Genomic DNA, 17407 nt, shown 5'->3' on the forward strand with positions numbered 1-17407 from the left:
TTGCCAAACATGCGCCAAACTAACTGACTATTATATACTGGTGCCTCAGTATATCTGAGGCACCAGTCAATCTAATAATAACACTGATGAATTTCAAACAAAACTCAACCTCTGACGAAAGCAATAAACTCTTTCGAAGGTTCGAAATAGATGAAAATTTCAATCTAGCAGACCACTATTACAATATTCATGCAGTCATTGTTCACTGTGGTTCTGGCGTTGAATTTGGTCATTATTACGCATTGGTCAAAGACGAAACGGACTGGTTTAAGTTTGACGATAGTCATGTCACGAAGTGTTCTGGCAATGTATTGAATCTATTGGAGCCTTTGGAGACATCCCACATTCTATTTTATGAGAGAGAGGACATTGGCAGATCAAGATCTTCAGACGATGTGGTGCTGCAGGTTTTTCCGGGTTTTCCTGCAGCTGAAAGAGCAAATGCGCCACTGGAATCAATGAAGTCGCCCCGGAGCGCCAATTAATTCTTATTTTCATTGTTGTTTTACAATAAAATTTTTACTTAGCATTTTTGTATTTTTTATCGCATATCATTGAAATGTCCTCGTGTCTCCCGAAAAAAAAGTTTATTGCCGAAAAAACAGATGAATATTTAGAACGACAGAAACACTTGGAATGTTTCGAGTAAGTACTCATTGTTAACACTTTTATGGATTTAGCCAAAGAATTCGGGCACAAGTGGTTGATCCTTCTCGACTATATTTATGACCCCGGCCATATTGTCAGGGATGATTATTCAAAAAAGTTACTTCGCATACAATTTTTAGGCGAGGCATTCAGGCATTCTGTTCTGGGATTTCGGCCGAGAACTATTTCATTCTGTTCAGGGATTCCGGCCGGGAACTAATTCTAATTCTGATTCTCCTCACCACGAGGTTACACTGTTATTTTCTGTTTGTTATTAGTTGATGTTCATAAATGTTATCATTTATAAACGCTGTGTTCGTCTGATTAATAATTCACCTATCACGAATCTCGACAGAGGCTTTTGTTATGAAAGTTGCTTTTGATTGTCGGGATATACCTCAAATCAACCTCAATCCCACAATGTACGAGATATTGGTCAAATACTGATTTTTGAGGCATGTAACCTTTCCTATCACCACATTGACTGTGTGAACTTTAAAAAAATATCTTTACGTAAAAATAATCATGAGCCCGTTGAAAATCTTCGGTATATTTTTTCAGTACTCTATGTATAAAGCTACTGGGTTAACATCTGTTCTAGATAGGTAACACGAGTTTTTGTATCACTGGTAAAAATTCTAACTATAGTAAACTGATATATCGCAATGTATTTATTCTCGAAATCATTTTCTCCTATTTGACAGGAATTCATCTTCATCTAGCACATACGCTGAAAACCTCATCGCGGCACCTTCATTTATATCTCCTTTGCTTTTCACCGTGCTTGATTCAGAAATTTCACATCTATCCTCCGAATACGTAAGATCGTAAACGGCTAAAAAACAAACACGCCGCGAAACGATGTAGGTAGCAGGTAGAATGAAGAGGAGGAAGGGGGTCGAAAGGGGGGAACGCATTAGCGCCAAGCTTTTAGGCACGGTGAATGGCGCTGCCGACCGACTTGCCCATAAAACGAAAAGCACGCCCTGAATTTCGTAATATTCACGGCACAGGCCAGGATCGGCTTTGATTAATCTTGATTTTTGAATCTGGAAAAGTTGGTAAATAAGTCATACAGTATGGAGGGATGTGACATTATTAGTTATTTTCCAACCGACAGAAAGCAATGTGTTGTGATAAAGGGTAATCAGTCTGATAAAATAAGTTTAGGTCATAGAGCCCCGCAAGGTTCAGTTCTCGCCCCGCTACTCTTTATTATCTACACATCTACACTTCTCCAACATTCAGAAGTTTTTCAACATTCATAGATATGCAGACGACACTAACTTGTACTACTCCGATGAAGTAAATCATTGATCACGAAACATCGCTCAATAGTGATATGAAAAATCTTGTTCTCATTTCCCAGCAACACTGTCTGAACCTAAATCCTAGTAAATATGCTTCAATAATTTTTGTAAAAGCCTAAGATATTGGAAAGGGCGTAGATAATATCCATTTGCATATTGATGGACATTCTGTAGAAGTGACTGACGAAATATAATGCTTAGGACCTCAGATTTGTTTATCAAGTTAATACTCTCATTTGATGGTCATACGGTACACTAAAACAACTATATTCAAACAGAGACTATCTTAGTAAGTCACTCAAAATTACCCTTTCAGACGTACTGATTCCATCGATATCTTCTATGGCCCTTGTCTCGATTTCACAACTTCTACAAGAATTCAGAAAGTATAAAATGCTTCCATTAGACTTATATTCAGCCTGAATGGGGAAAGTTCCTCAATTTAGGTTATTACAGCAAATGCAAGTTTGAACAAAATAAAGTTGAGTTTAATTCATGAGTTTTTCAAATTCACTTCGAAAAGTATTCAAATTGATGTTTCAAATGTTGAGTTTTAAAGGGATTTGTTTCTAATTCACGTATAGGCAACAGCGCCTACATCAAGTTGAAATAATTTATACGTACCTTGATATTCTACTTTAAAAAAGGAAAATTATCTTTATAAATCAACAATTGAGGCAAAATATAAATTATAGTTCAATACCACCTCCACAAGCCACTTAAACAACAGTTGTTTTGTTATTTATTTATATAGAGGAAGATAGGTTAGGTGCACAAAATGTCATATGTCACAGAATGTCTCGAAACTTGGAACATAAGTAAACACGCCTCTGAAATATGTCATCTTTGTATCATACAGGTAACAGATTCATTGTCCTTTATCAGCTATAACCGATATTGCCAAATGATGAAATAGAAACGAATCCCTTTAAATGTTGAATGCATTATTGCATTCCTCTTTTTTGAGTTTTTTAATATTTTTTAAAGGAAAAGGTTGAAATGATAAGTTTAAAATGCGTTGTTTTAGAGCTCTTTTATGAAAACTACTTGATTTTCGTCAGGAGGAACATTCCCCATTAGAGAGATTATGTTGACCCCTTCAATCAGCGACTTGAATTGGTTGAAAATGCAAAACAGAAGGGAATTGCGTTTCACTAGTTTCATTCACAAGCTGATACAGAAACAGCAACCCACTTGTTTGGTGAAAAAACTTCTTGTCAGACATCAGACAAATCCAAAAAACCTTAAATTCAATGGTAATTTTAACATTCAGAATTATGACAGCCTACATCCAATTTTAGATTAACTTTGTTCAGATAATACTATTTCTATTTTGAACCGTTTTCGAGATAAACTGTTTCAAACGGAAACTGACGTGGTTTTCTTGCTCGTTTTTTTGAATTCATCACTTATTTTGGATATTCAACTTTTTTTTTATCCTTAGTAATATTTCTTTTTGATCCAGTTTTTAAACTGTCTCAGATCAGTCAATTCGAAATTGGTATGTACTTACCTTAGAAAAAGTTACAATTTGTATACATTGAGGTATTGGTCTCTGACGTACAACAGTACACATTAATATTTTTTAATGGTGTGCTTTGGAAAAATAAATAAACCAGACTTTCGTTGGTGGTTTTGACTGTTTGTGATAGCTACCAATTATAATAGAATAATGTCAAGATTAGGTTACAGTAATGAAGGTTTCTTGAATTTATTAATAATTTATGGTGAGTGCAATAGAATTGCAAGTAGAACATGCCGAGTATTTCATGAAAGATATCCACAACTTCCGAAGCCGAATAATAATGTGATAAATCGACTACTAAAAAACTGTAGGTTGAATGGAACCTTCCGTCCAAAAATCATTCGTAAGAAGACTGAAGTGGATGATGATGACAGTGGTATAACAGTTTTGGGATACTTTCATGCATTTCCAAATGCTTCTCTGCACGAGGCTGAAAGAGAGATAGGTATACCCTACGTGACAATTTGTCGAATTCTTAATAAGCATAAATGGCATCCTTATAAGTTCTACTGTGTCCAACATTTGAAAGAGACTGATTTACCTCGTAGAGTGGAATTCTTTGAATGGTTACTCGTCAAGACTCAAGAGGATGAACATTTCCTTGACAATATCATATGGATAGATGAGGCCAAGTTCACAAAAAATGGAGTTTTCAAAAGACACAACAGTCATTATTGGGCGCCAGAAAATCCCCATGTTGTTCGCCAAAGGGGTTTTCAAGAGAAATGGCAATTCAATGTATTTTGTACCATAAAGAATGAGTCAATTTTTTATATCGAGTTTTATGATGATAATTTGAATGCATCAAAATATGAAGATTTACTGAGGAATGGAATTCAAATGATTTTAAATAATAGACCAGGAAGAGAACGTGTATGGTACCAAATGAATGGTGCTCCACCCCATAATTCTCATTCAGTCAGCGAAGCTTTAACCGAAATCTTCGAAGACAGATGGATTGGTAATAATGGACCTTTTCGTTGGCCTCCTAGAACACCAGATGGCAATCCATTAGATTATTTCGTGTGGGGTTTCATTAAAAATAACGTATACTCTACTCCAATAACAACAATAGAAGATATGAAATCGAGAGTTACAACTGCTTTCAATAGTTTGACTCCAGGCTTGATCAGAAGCGCTACACATGACAATCTTTTGAAGAGATTACATGTTTGTTTAAGTAAAGGTGGAGATGTGTTTGAACATATTCTGAAATACACTGACGATTAAATTAACTCATTAATTTATGGGTTTATTATTTTCAGTTCGTGTTTCAGCGTTAATAAAACTATTGTTTGAAGAGAAGTTTCATTCGATGGTTGAGGAGTATTTTAATAATTATCTTTTCATTGTATTATCTGTAATTAATTGAGAAACATCAAACATCAAACATTACAAAAATGAGTGATGAACAAGGAAATCATGTCAATTTCCGTTTGAAAGTTTATCTCGAAAACGTTTCGAAATAGAAATAGTATTATCTGAACAAAGTTAATCTGAAATTGGATGTAGAGCTCAAAAATGTTGAAATATACAGGGTGTTCCATTTGAAAAAATTGAGTTCCACTAATTTTTTCATGAGATCAAAGTATCTGCATTTTTTGAAGACCCTGTATGAGGCAAATGAAAATATGACTCGGAGTGAAGATCCTCATAGTATCACTCCACTCCATTTCAAATTTGATCGTTTTAGTGCAAGAGAGTTCAAGATTATCAGCATTTATTAAAGTTCATGTTTGGTAAAAAAAATATCGAAATTAATTTATATCTTCTAAACGGTAATAGATAGGTATAGGGAAATAGTATATGAATTTGTTGAAAAAGTGATAATGAATCATAATATGATATTATATACGGGGTGTTCCATTTGAAAAATCAAAGAAGCCGCTACTTTATAGTAGAAGCGACAACGCCGCTTCGTCTGAAATATTTTAGGCGTGTAGGTCATATTGATTTATGCATACTGTGAAATTTTCAGGTTGATCCGTTGAATAGTTTGCCAGAAACGGCTAATTAATGCTCATCATGAAAAGCCCTGTATACTTTTATAGTCTTTAGTGCAAAAGTTGTTGTTTGCATGTGACAAAAATATCAACATTAGGAGTAATGGAACTTATCTTCAGTCTTAAGTTCTCTTCAACACTTATTCTGCTTCTATATTTATTTTTTATGTACAAGAGTTCAGAAAATCCACTCTCACACAAGTAACTCGTAACAAATGGCATCAAAAATAGCAGCGCTTGCCGGGAGAGCCAAGGGTACTTGGTTTCACATCCGATCCAGAAATTAGTTAGAGATTTCTCTTCAAAACAATCTTTCATGGAACTATCTTCTATAAGGTCGATAAAATTTTCTTTTAGTTCCAATTCATTTGGTGAGGTTCCCGAAAAAGGAGTCCACTTTTGAATAATCCTCAGAGAAATACTTCTTAAAGCTTTTTTGAATGCCTTCCAAATGATATCTTCAATCACATCTGGCATTGGAGATATTTCATTTTCTCCAAAAAATTATGATAGAGTGGGGAATGCAGATAAATTCTCCTCCTGTATTTGTGAACAGAACAGGACCAACTTTCTCTTGAAGGAGTTTATTTTGTCACTGGCTGTGAAGGCTGTTGTGTTTGGTCCCTGAAGCCCCAAGTTCAGAGTGTTGAGTTTGTCAAAAATGTCGGCTAGGTAAGCCAATCTTGACAACCATTCTTCATCAGCAAACACATTTTTTCATATCATGATTTTTTTCACTTAAAAACATGAAAACTCCTGATCTCAGTTCGAAGAGACGCTTCAAAATTTTCCCGCGAGATAAGGTAAAAAATGAAACATCCTTTGTTTACCATTTGTACTATGTGGAGATTCCTAGGTGAAATTTCTAAAGTGTTTTATTGTTTTATTACCTAGGAATTATAAATTCCAATGTAATAGAAAAACATAGTTGTCAAGTCGTTCACTGGGTTATGGGTATTTCGTTTTTCCAGCGACCCGTAAGTTGAGTAATGTTTGCTATCAACAGCATGTTGCTCACATCACTCACGCGTACTTCCTGAAAGGTTCCCGCGTACCACTAGTGGTACGCGTACCACCGATTGGGAACCCCTGATCTACACTAACAAAAATGTACCTACTCTTCAAAGTTATATACAGGGTGTAACTGAATAAGTGTAAAACATTTAAGGAAGTGATTCCTCATCGAAAAAAAGATAGGATCTTTCATATAAAAAAACTTCATTGGAGCATCCCTTGTTAAGATACAGCCCCTTAAAGGGGGTACATAAAATTTGTACAACAATTTTTTTCACAAGCACTAAAAAAGTTACAATATTGAAATTAACCTGACGTTTTGTACTACCAAAAAGACACTTAGCCAGTAATTTATTTGGTTTACCTCATGGTTGTAAGGGGTGGAAAACGCAACACCTAAAATTTATTTCCAATGTAACTTTTCGTCTTATTATTTGTTTACCATTTAAAAATTTATTTCCGATAGCTTGTTTCATTCTAAACAAAAAAATGTCTCTTGGGTTTTTTGCCCAAAATAAACCAGTTCGCAACAAAAAATTATTTTACGAACAACTACAGAGATACATCGCCATAAATGCGAACTAGATTTATTGTTATTTTGTAGCTAGTACCTGCATCAAACGAGTAAAGGGTAATGAACAAAACTAATTTATTAATAACAAAACACACAACATGTATAAATCATAGTAAATGTTCAATATGTCTACCTTCAGACATTACGCATGCGTCTAGACGTCGGGGCATTGAGCCACGTATTCGCTCAAATATTCCTGGAGTCTCTCTGATTAACCCTGCACGCATCGATGATGCAGTTTCTTAAGTCCTCTACATCGCGAACAGGAGTACGATAAACCAAATGCTGTAAATGGCCCCAAATAGGGAAATCGAGAGGATTGAGATCCGGGGATCTAGCGGGCCAGTTCTGTGGTCCTCCTTGACCTATCCACTGATTTGCATATGTTTCAGTTGATTGCTGACGTGCTAATTGACTAAAATGGGCGGGAGCCCCATCATGCATAAAAAACATATCCCTTCTGACGCCCAAAGGAATTTCCTCCAGCAGTACTGGATGCACTTCTCTTGAAAATTGAACGTATGCCTCACCATTTAATCGAGGAGGTAGAAAATGAGGCCCAATTAAATCATCCCCAATAACTCCGAGCCACACGTTAAGAGAAAACTGTTCTTGATGGTTAGTTTCGACAATAGCGTGAGGGTTTTCATCAGCCCATATGTGGTAATTATGAAAATAATAATCTTGTCCCGAGAAAAACTACATTCGTCTGTGAATTCTTTCGTCTTCAGAAAGTCACAATTTCTTCTAATCATTTCCAGCATCCAATTGCAAAATTCAAGACGGTTCGGAAAGTCTCGCGGTAACAGTGCCTGTACTCGTTGCAGATGGTAAGGGTATAAGAGTTGTTCCTTTAAAATTCAAAATATTAGGTTGTTCTTCAATCAAATTAAGTACTGCTTCTCAAGCTGTGGTGTTCGTACTTCTCGATGGCGACCACAATCCTGCGTTCTTTTGTCGAATGAACCATATTCTCGTAATCGTTGATGAAATCGAGCAAATATTCTATGTGAAGGATGCTGTCGTTGAGGATACATTTCAGCATATCTTCTAGAAGCTTCTAACCCATTTCCCTGCGACAGACCGTAAACGTAATGCATATCAGCCATTTCCTCAATTGTGTTTGCCATTTTAATAACAAGTGAACAACAGAACAACAACACACAATTAGTATTAATTCAATTTCGAAAATTCACAAATTGACAGCGTCATATCAATCACTATCGCTAATAGCGACCTACTAGATAGATTAGTTTCATATTTTCGCATTTATGACGATGTATCTCTGTAGTTGTTCCTAAAATAATTTTTTGCTGCGAAATGGTTTATTTTGGGCAAAAAAACCAAGATACATTTTTTGTTTAGAATGAAACAGGCTATCGGAAATAAATTTTTGAATGGTAAACAAATGATAAGACAGAAAGTTACATTGGAAATAAATTTTCCACTCCTTACAACCATGGGGTGAACCAAATAAATTTCTGGCTAAGTGTCTTTTTGGTAGTACAAAACGTCAGGTTAATTTCAATATTGTAACTTATTTAGTGCTTATGAAAAAAATTGTTATACAAATTTTATGTGCCACCTTCAAGGGGCTGTATCTTAACAAGGGATGCTCCAATGAAATTCCTTTATATGAAAGATCCTATCTTTTTTTCGATGAGGAATCACATTCTTAAATGTTTTACACTCATTCAGTTACACCCTGTATAGTGTAAGGTTCCATTGTGAAAAGTAGTGTTTTCCTTCGAAAGCTTCTTCACTATTTAACTCACCCCTCAAAATTCTTGCTCAACTAATTTGATATCATTGAAATTCCATAATGAAAACACTTATAGCAGATGATTTGGTCTATTACACTGAAGCCGATTCTGTCTCGGAACCACTCTCGGTTGTTTCTGCCCCATCAACATCGCTCGTTCCTGCCCAACCCGTCCGCATCCATCCACCTATCGATCATACACGTGTTTCATTTGTCTCCGTTGGATGTCTTGTCTGTAATTTGTGAAGTCGCGGTGGCATCGCACGTTATTTCCTTTTGCCTCTTGTGTTGTCTGAGCGCTACCGACGATACCGCTAGTTCGAGCAGGCAGTTTTATTGAGAAGTGTACGGACGACTGAACTTTGATCACCAAATTCAGCCGGTTTGGCGAGCAGTAATAGCTACTAATAAACAAGTCACCATGTAGAAGATGGAGCTTGAGATTCTCGAAACTTATGATTTTTCACATGTAAATATTACGACCAAACGTAAACCGAATAGTAATGGTTTCAATTTCATACCTCTAAAGGTTGACAGATATACAAACACTGCTGTAGGGTTTTTCCTACAACTACTTTGTTTAGAAACATTTAATTTCTTCATTAATTTTTATTTTGTATTATAAATTTTTGTTAGAAAATTAACTTTTCATAACTGCATTACCAAGCAGTCGTACAAAATATCCATCTGCTTGGGTCTTTATGTTAATTCTTTTATTTTAATTTTTACTTATCATTTTCGTATTTTATCATCGCATATCATTGAAATGCTCTCTTTTCTCGAAACGAAAGTTTATTGCCGAAAAACAGATGAATATTTAGAACGACAGTCACTTCTTGGGATGTTTCGAGTAGGTACTCATTGTTAACACTTTTATGGATTAAGACAAGGAACTTGGGCCCAAGTGGTTGATCCTTTTTGACCATATATATCACCCGACCATTTGTCGGTAATAATTTTTCGAGACTTACTTCGAACACATGAACACATTTCTTAGCCGATGCATTCATTCTGTTCTGGGATTTCTGCCGAGAACTATTGCTTATTCAGGGGTTTCCGCCGAGAACTAAACCTGTTCTACAGTCTCCTCACTGACTGAAAAAAGACAGCGTTAGTTCCTCGAGGTTCCTTTTTCGTGTTTAGTTTGTCAATGTGTTTGGTTATTATTCATAAACGCTGTGTTGGTCTAAATAATAATTCACCAATCACCATTCCCTACACTGCGACCAAACGTAAATAGGATAGTTTTTTCAATAAATTCAGCGTCAGTGAATTCTAGTCCGTTGGTTAATTTCAACAATTTCACTAATAATTCCCAAAGTATCGACATTCTGAGAAAACTCATAATGACGTTTTAACCAGATTTGTCTATAAAATAAGGCGATTTAAGCTATTTTTCATGCTCGGACACGTGTCTCAAACATACGTTCACAATTCAAGTTGTTTAGTATGCTTAGTTTGTTGGTGAGAAGCATAAAAGTCAGAAATGTTTTGCGTGTTCGGCGATTTTCTGCTATCGAACAAAATGGATCAAATAATTTGCATCAAAAACACTTGAAATGTTAACAGTGGCATACGGTGATTGTACTCTGAGATAGAAAAATGTTTACAAGTGGTACAAGCTTTTCACGAGAATGAATAACGAAGACAGTTAAGAGAATTGTTATGCAGAATCGTCCAATCACTATTAAAGAAGTTGCTGAAGATGTCGGCGTATCGGTTGGCTCAAGTCATGCAATTTTTTCGAAAATTTTGGGCAAATTGTTGAATAACGTCAACGGCGATCCAGATTTGCTCAAAAAAATCATAACTGGTATGTAAATCATGGTAAAGAATTATGACATCAAAACTAAAGTCCAATGATCCCAAAGGAAAAGCCCAGGAGAGCCAAGCCCACAAAAGCACGCCAAGTTCGATCAAATATCAAGGTTTTGCTCACTGTTATCATCATCAAGTTATGCGCCGCTTGTGAGAAACACGAAAAGAACGCTCGGTATGGTGGAAAAACAATTCATAGCTTTTGCAACATGATGATGCACCTGCTCCAAAAACAACACCGTAACCGTAATCATGCCTCAGCCACCATATTAACCAGATTTCGCTCCTACGACTTTTTCCTGTTCCCGTGAAAGACAGCGACGATTGCGACGATTGAGAAGATGAAAACCGAATCGCTGAGAGAGTTCAGGGACATACCAAAAAATGCATATCAAAACCTCTTCGAGGATTGGAAAAACTCTGGCACAAGTGTATTATAAGTATTATAACTGAGGGGGGTTCCTTGAAGAGGATAAAATAGAAATTGATGAATAAATAATCATTTTTTGAGAAAAATTTAAATTTACCTTATTTTTTAATAGACCTCGTATAGTTCATTGCAATCTAGAAAACCGATTCAATGCAAAATTTGGATTATTGTAACTTTTCTGAAAGAAAAAATATTGTTTTTCCAAATTTTAACCAACATTTCCCGAACTATAAAATTACGACAAAAATTTATTGTTCTTGTTTTCAACTGTTAATATTTTTAATACTTTGAGATGAACATTATCAATTTTTAATATTTTTAACACTTTCCACCAATATTTTCTGAACTAAAGCAATATCTGCCTAACTATAATGTTTAATTTTTTTTTAATTTTCTAGTAGCAATAAAAAAGTTTTATAAATTCCTGGATATGTCCAGATTTTAACCCAACTTATTTCACGTGACCAAATTTTCAAGGCAAGAAAACAATTATGAGGCACTTGGTTACACAATTTCCTAATTTATTCATTGTACGAAAAAAAATTACCTTTGTTATGGGACTCGTAGAGATAAATAAAATTAATCTCTTTTGAAAATGGTCAAAATGAGATTTTTTCAATTTTTAACATGCATTTCCTGGTTATATTAAGGAAAAGTGTAAAGAAGTGTTATGTTCAATTTTTTTAATAGGAACACAAAGGGTTTTCGACATTTCTTGTTTTTAGCTACAAGATGTCTCTCCTCGACGAAAATTTTGTAAGTCAATAAAAATCACAATTTCTGAAATCATTTCCGAACTATTAGAAATATGAAAAAACTGTGGATCTACTAAATATTCCCACAATATCCACTGGTACTGATTCACATTTGTGAATGAGAATGCTCGCGACATCTACAAATCGGAGGAAAAACTTCGTCCTAAATGGTTGGTTCATTGCTACCAGAAAACTACCAGCTTGGCATCGGCGAGGCCGTCAGAGGGCGCTGGAGGGCGAGAAGTCAAGATAGTTTAACATTTAAACAGCTATTTAAGTGCCTGAGAGATGGATAATTTGATTATGGTTTGTTTTACAAACTAAGACTAAGTTCGTCCTGCGAGGTTCTGACATAAATAAGGTGTTAATAACATAATTCGTAAATAGCTCCGATTACAAATTTCCAAATGATAACCATATTCTTCCCAAATGACTTATGGGGCGTGGGAATTATTTTAGTCCAAATTATTAGGAATTGATAAGGCAATATGCATGTGGAAGGAACATTCAAATAATGAAATGTGAAAAATATCATGGGCAGCTAAATTAATAGAGAACCTGCTGGAGTATAATCAAGGGCAAACTGAAAAATTCACCCCAAAAAGTTACTTCCTTATATAAACCACTAGAGACTTGACTTTGAGAAGTCAAGGAGTCTAGTCGCGTTATTAGAAGCAAGTCAGTTTGTGCATTTCAACTTCGAGAAGTTGAAAAGTCCAGTTGTTATTGACTTTGAAGTTAGTCAATATTGTCTACGTATTTTATTATCGAGTTTGAACAACTTTTAGTTTGAATTTTAACTGCTGAAAAAGTGTTCTCAAGTTACAGCGTTTCTAAAGTCTGAAGTGTAGACTTATAATAGTCATCGTTGTGTTGCTCAGTTGAGCAACATTAGTTAAGTTCCTGCATTATTAAACTGAAGATAGATATTTCCGTGAAGCTGTATAACAGAGGAGTGATTCAATTACCTTGGGTATTGGTTGCAGAATAGAGTTGTACACACAGAGTTGACAAAGGCAATTCGGAGTCAAGTGTAATTTACACCAAAATTACTTCCTAATTGAATTCGATCTGCATCACAAAGTAATACATAAAAAATCAGCTTTTCTCAAGGCTACTCGAAAAAAACAATAGAACTTTTCAGTTCTAATTAAGTGAATTCGTTATAGTGGTTCCTGCCAGGACATCCAGTTAGCCGAGGGAACAAAGGAAGAGGCTTGTGTTGCCGTATTTACAGTACCCTCAGTCATTACAGCCAGAAGTACGCCTAACGGCATTATCTACGAGAGTTTTTACGTGAAAGCTCTCATAGCACTGAAAATCGGAGGCTTTAAACGCCCCTGAGTCCCCGGGGACTTTTCTCGTCATCAGGATAGGTGTTAGGCAGGTAAATTCGTGACTTGTGTATTTTCTAGGATCAGGGATCGTTAGGGAAACTTCCAGTCCGGTCCCAGCGGCCAACGTGGTGACTGGTCGTACCCCCGCGATTTTTATTTGAGAGTAGTTTTCTCTTAGGGAACTTGAAAAAACTCGAAACTTTTATCTTTGAAGTTTTATTTTCTCGCGTTTAATCTATATCGCAAAAGAGATCCTCCGGGAGTCACGGGGACTTCTCGGCTCTGGTCTTGCTGGGATGCTCGGCGTCGACGAAAGGACCTACTTGCCTGGCCGGGCATGAAAAGTCGACAATCGTGAGAAAATGAATAGCGATTTTCATTTTCAAACAACGCCGAGTCGTCTACTTGTTGTATTAATAAATTTTGCCTACAAACTGAAAAAGTTCATATTTATACTTAGCTTTTCTAGTGGTCAACGTTTCGGAAAATAATCCTTTTCCGTTTTCAAAAACTGATAGCTCTGATTCTTTCGATAAAAAGAGGGAGAGAGAAAAATATACTTTATTGTCCAAGAAATCGAGTTCTTATCGACAAATCATGTTAGGAAAAAAATATTGAAGGGTGCTTTTTTAAATATACAAAAGATTTACAAAAGTAGAACAATCCTATACTAATTAGTTGAAAAATGAACATATGTCAAATATAGATAAAATGAGTGGGTATATAAAAAATATCACATAAAAACTAACTGAAAAAGCAAATAAAATATAAATAATACATACTGAGAATAAAATCATATCTAAAATAGAATCATAGCAGAGTTTCACTGTAAAATTCCTCGAGATCATAGAATGCTTTTTTGAGTAGAGCTTTTTTTATTATTTTTCTGAATTTGTATTAAATTTTCTCATTTATTTCGGAGGGTACGTGATTATATATTTTTTTGCTTTCATCTACCCAAAAGCATAAACACATTAACAACCTTGTTTGCCGATGATGCTACCTTCGCAACCAGAATCGAAAAGAATTCTACAGAAATCGATGAAATAATAGGATCGATCATCAATCAAGCTACTGAGTGGTTCACGGCAAACAAACTAAGTTTGAACACACGCAAGAGTCAGACACTTATTTTCAATACCAAGTATACTGCCACTCAGAGCGTAAAATTTCTAGGACATATCCCAATTTAAATTTAAAACTTCATGTAGATCAATTAACAAGCAAGTAATCAAAAGCAATATTTGCAATTAGACGAATGAAATCGCTAGTGAACTTGGAGGCAGCCATCTCTGCTTACCATGGAATATTTCGCTGCATTATGACTTACGGTCTAATTACTCTGTACTGTAATAATTACTGTAACTGAGGCCAATCTTGCCACACTCAGTCGATACTTATTATCCAGAAAAAGGGCCATTGAAGCTCTGGCTGGTATAACTCAGACTGAAAGCTGTAAACCATGGTTCATTAAGTTTAAAATACTGACACTTCCGTCAGCAATTATTTGCAACAAACTAATCTATATAAAAACGCACATGCATTTGTAGACACTTAATGGAAATACACACAATTATCAGACTAGAATGAGATCCCATATTGCTATTCCAAATAACAGATTAACCTCTACGAATAAAAAACGTATTGGTATCAGATTATTCAACTCTCTACCAGACTTTATCAAAGAAGCTCCAATAGCCATTTTTAAAGCAAAACTGAAAACTCGCTTACAATGCTCTGCCTATTATGACATCTCTGAATTTAGATTTCCTCAATGTTACTCGATAAACTGTGTGTAACATTATTGAACCCATTTTAACAAACATGTAAATAAATTTTATAAATTTTGAAATTTGGAATCCAAAAAACAGTGTCATGAAAATGTAAAATAATTATTGTGAAATCCAATGTATATTTTAATCATAAACAAATTTTATTTAAATTTAGGATTAGGTGTAGTCAATGACTTGTCAAAACATTATGTCGTGTATTACTGACCAATAATAGTATATTATGCAACGATCATGTAATGATGGTTATTAAGACACGAGCATTAACCGGGATACGAAACGAGCCGAAGGCGAGTTTTGTATGGTATATGCGAGTGTATTAATAACCATTACATGAGAGTTGCATACACTATTTTTTCTAAACCCTATAAATAATGAAAAACTATAAATATTATATTTGTATTGAACACATTTACAGTAATTAACTCATATTTTTTTAAAAAAACACAAACTAAATGGTATTATCATGGATATATGAAAACTATAAAGATTCTAATTATATTTATATTGAAAATAACAACTGTAATTAATCTGATCTTTAAAAAATATTGGAGTCGATGGTATTCCTTCTATATCGCTGTTTTCAGATATTTTGATAGTATAGGTAGGTAATATGAAAACTGATTTTGACAAATAAAGCAATTAGTTACTTAGGTTAGAATCTAGGACAAACAAAGGAACAGGATTCTTGATTGAAAAATTATGGGTTTCTATTGGTTGATAATCTGTATCGTTATGAAAAATCTGTATCATAATGGATATCATTAAGAAACGGATTATAGTCATATAAATGTATTGTTAGAGTACGGGTGTAGAAAAAGTACAATATAATAAAGCAGAGAGTCCTTTGTCAAAGTAGATTTCAGAATAGGGAGAGGTTTTTTATTTTCCAATAGTTGCCTTGTAACATATTTCACTTGACTGCTTGATTTTGGGGTATCAACGGTATTGAGGTTTTTGTGTATTAGACATTAGAAAAAATGCAGGTGAGGATTAGAATGCCCTTGCTGATAAATAATGGTGTACAGAGTTCACGCATTGGAGCTTCACATAGCTAACTGCCCTTTTTTGTAGGACAAACACTGATTGTAGTAATTGTTGACTAGAAAATCCCCAAAAGGCAATTCCACATGTCAAATGAGCCTCAATCATAGAGTAGTAAACCATCTTCACTGTAGATGTGCTCAGTTCATTTGAGACAAGTCCAAGTGCATAATATCCCGCCGCTAGTTTCTTTTGTCAATGCTCTAATATGCAGATCAATTTTCAGTTTGTCATCAATAAATACTCCTTGGAATTAAGAAATATTTTTTGTTTTTTAAAGTTTGTCCATTTAGTATCAAATGATCATGTTTGATTTCTTTGTATTAAAATATAAGTACTTCTTCACTGAGGATACACTACAAAAACACACTTTGAAAATGAGGTAATAGCCGAAACTAGTCAATAAAGAAATAGCGTGGAAAATAGACAGAAGTGTGTTTTTGTAGTGTATCCTCAGTGAAAATATAAGTAATTGAAATCACACCATTATTTTGACACTTCAAGATCACTAGTGATAATATATTTCAATTGCTGAGCATTTTTACCATACCAAAGGATGACAGTGTCATCTGCAGAAATTGTAAAATTTCCTCTAATTGGAATGAAGGCCAGATCATTTGAATACAAAAGGAAAAGAATTGGACCCAGAACTGATCTCTGTTGGACACCAGATAAGATCTCTTTACTGGATGATAGTTGTCCATTCGATTGTACTATTTGTTTTCTATTACTCAAGTACGAGGCAAACCAGTCATAAAAGGAGTCTATTATTTAGACAATTGAAGGCTTTTGAAAAGTCACAAAATACTGCTACTACAGTTTCCCCGTTGTTGAGGTTCATATAAGCATACTCAAGAAAATGAAAGATTGAATTATTGGTGCTTTTTGAACTTTGAAAACCAAGTTGGGTGTTCGATGAAATTTTATGAGTGTCTGAAAAGGATGGTACCCTTTATTTCACAAGTTTTTGAAACATTATCGAAAGTGTTGAAAGTTAAGGGATTGGTCTGTTATTGCTTGGATCTACTGAATCACCACCTTTGAATAGTGGAAAGAGCTATTTTGAGATATGTGGGAAATTTTCCAAGTGCAAATAGTCTCGGGCAAATGATTCAGATATGTCTTTTTTATATATTTCAATACACTCTGATGCTTTATTCAATATATCATTTCAATAAACTCTAGTGCTTTATTCAATATATCACTATCATTTAAATTTTATAAAGTGGCAGGTTGCAAAACATAGAAATTGAAAACAATTTCATTCATTGGAAGGAAAAGCAATTTAGGTTGATAAATAATGATGCCCAATAGTCAATTAAATATGTTCACTTTGAACAAACTTTCAGGATCCTGAAAACGCTCATCTTCGCAAAGTACGTCAAAATGGCGATTCA

At 34.8% G+C, this 17407-nt stretch overlaps 1 protein-coding gene across 1 annotated transcript in view; it reads right to left on the minus strand.

Moving 5' to 3' along the window:
* Positions 1 to 13574: 13574 nt before the first annotated feature.
* ssp3 (short spindle 3) overlaps positions 13575 to 17407 on the minus strand; it is a 29220-nt gene continuing 25387 nt past the window's right edge. The window contains exon 12 of the mRNA XM_074183436.1: positions 13575 to 13610. Within this exon, the coding sequence (XP_074039537.1) occupies positions 13590 to 13610 (21 nt within the window). The 3' untranslated portion in view covers positions 13575 to 13589. The remainder of the gene's footprint in view (positions 13611 to 17407) is intronic.

Source organism: Leptinotarsa decemlineata, unplaced genomic scaffold (assembly GCF_025532065.1).
Source record: "Leptinotarsa decemlineata unplaced genomic scaffold, Ldec_3_MD MMD2_tig00026340_RagTag_RagTag, whole genome shotgun sequence".
Classification (NCBI taxonomy): domain Eukaryota; kingdom Metazoa; phylum Arthropoda; class Insecta; order Coleoptera; family Chrysomelidae; genus Leptinotarsa; species Leptinotarsa decemlineata.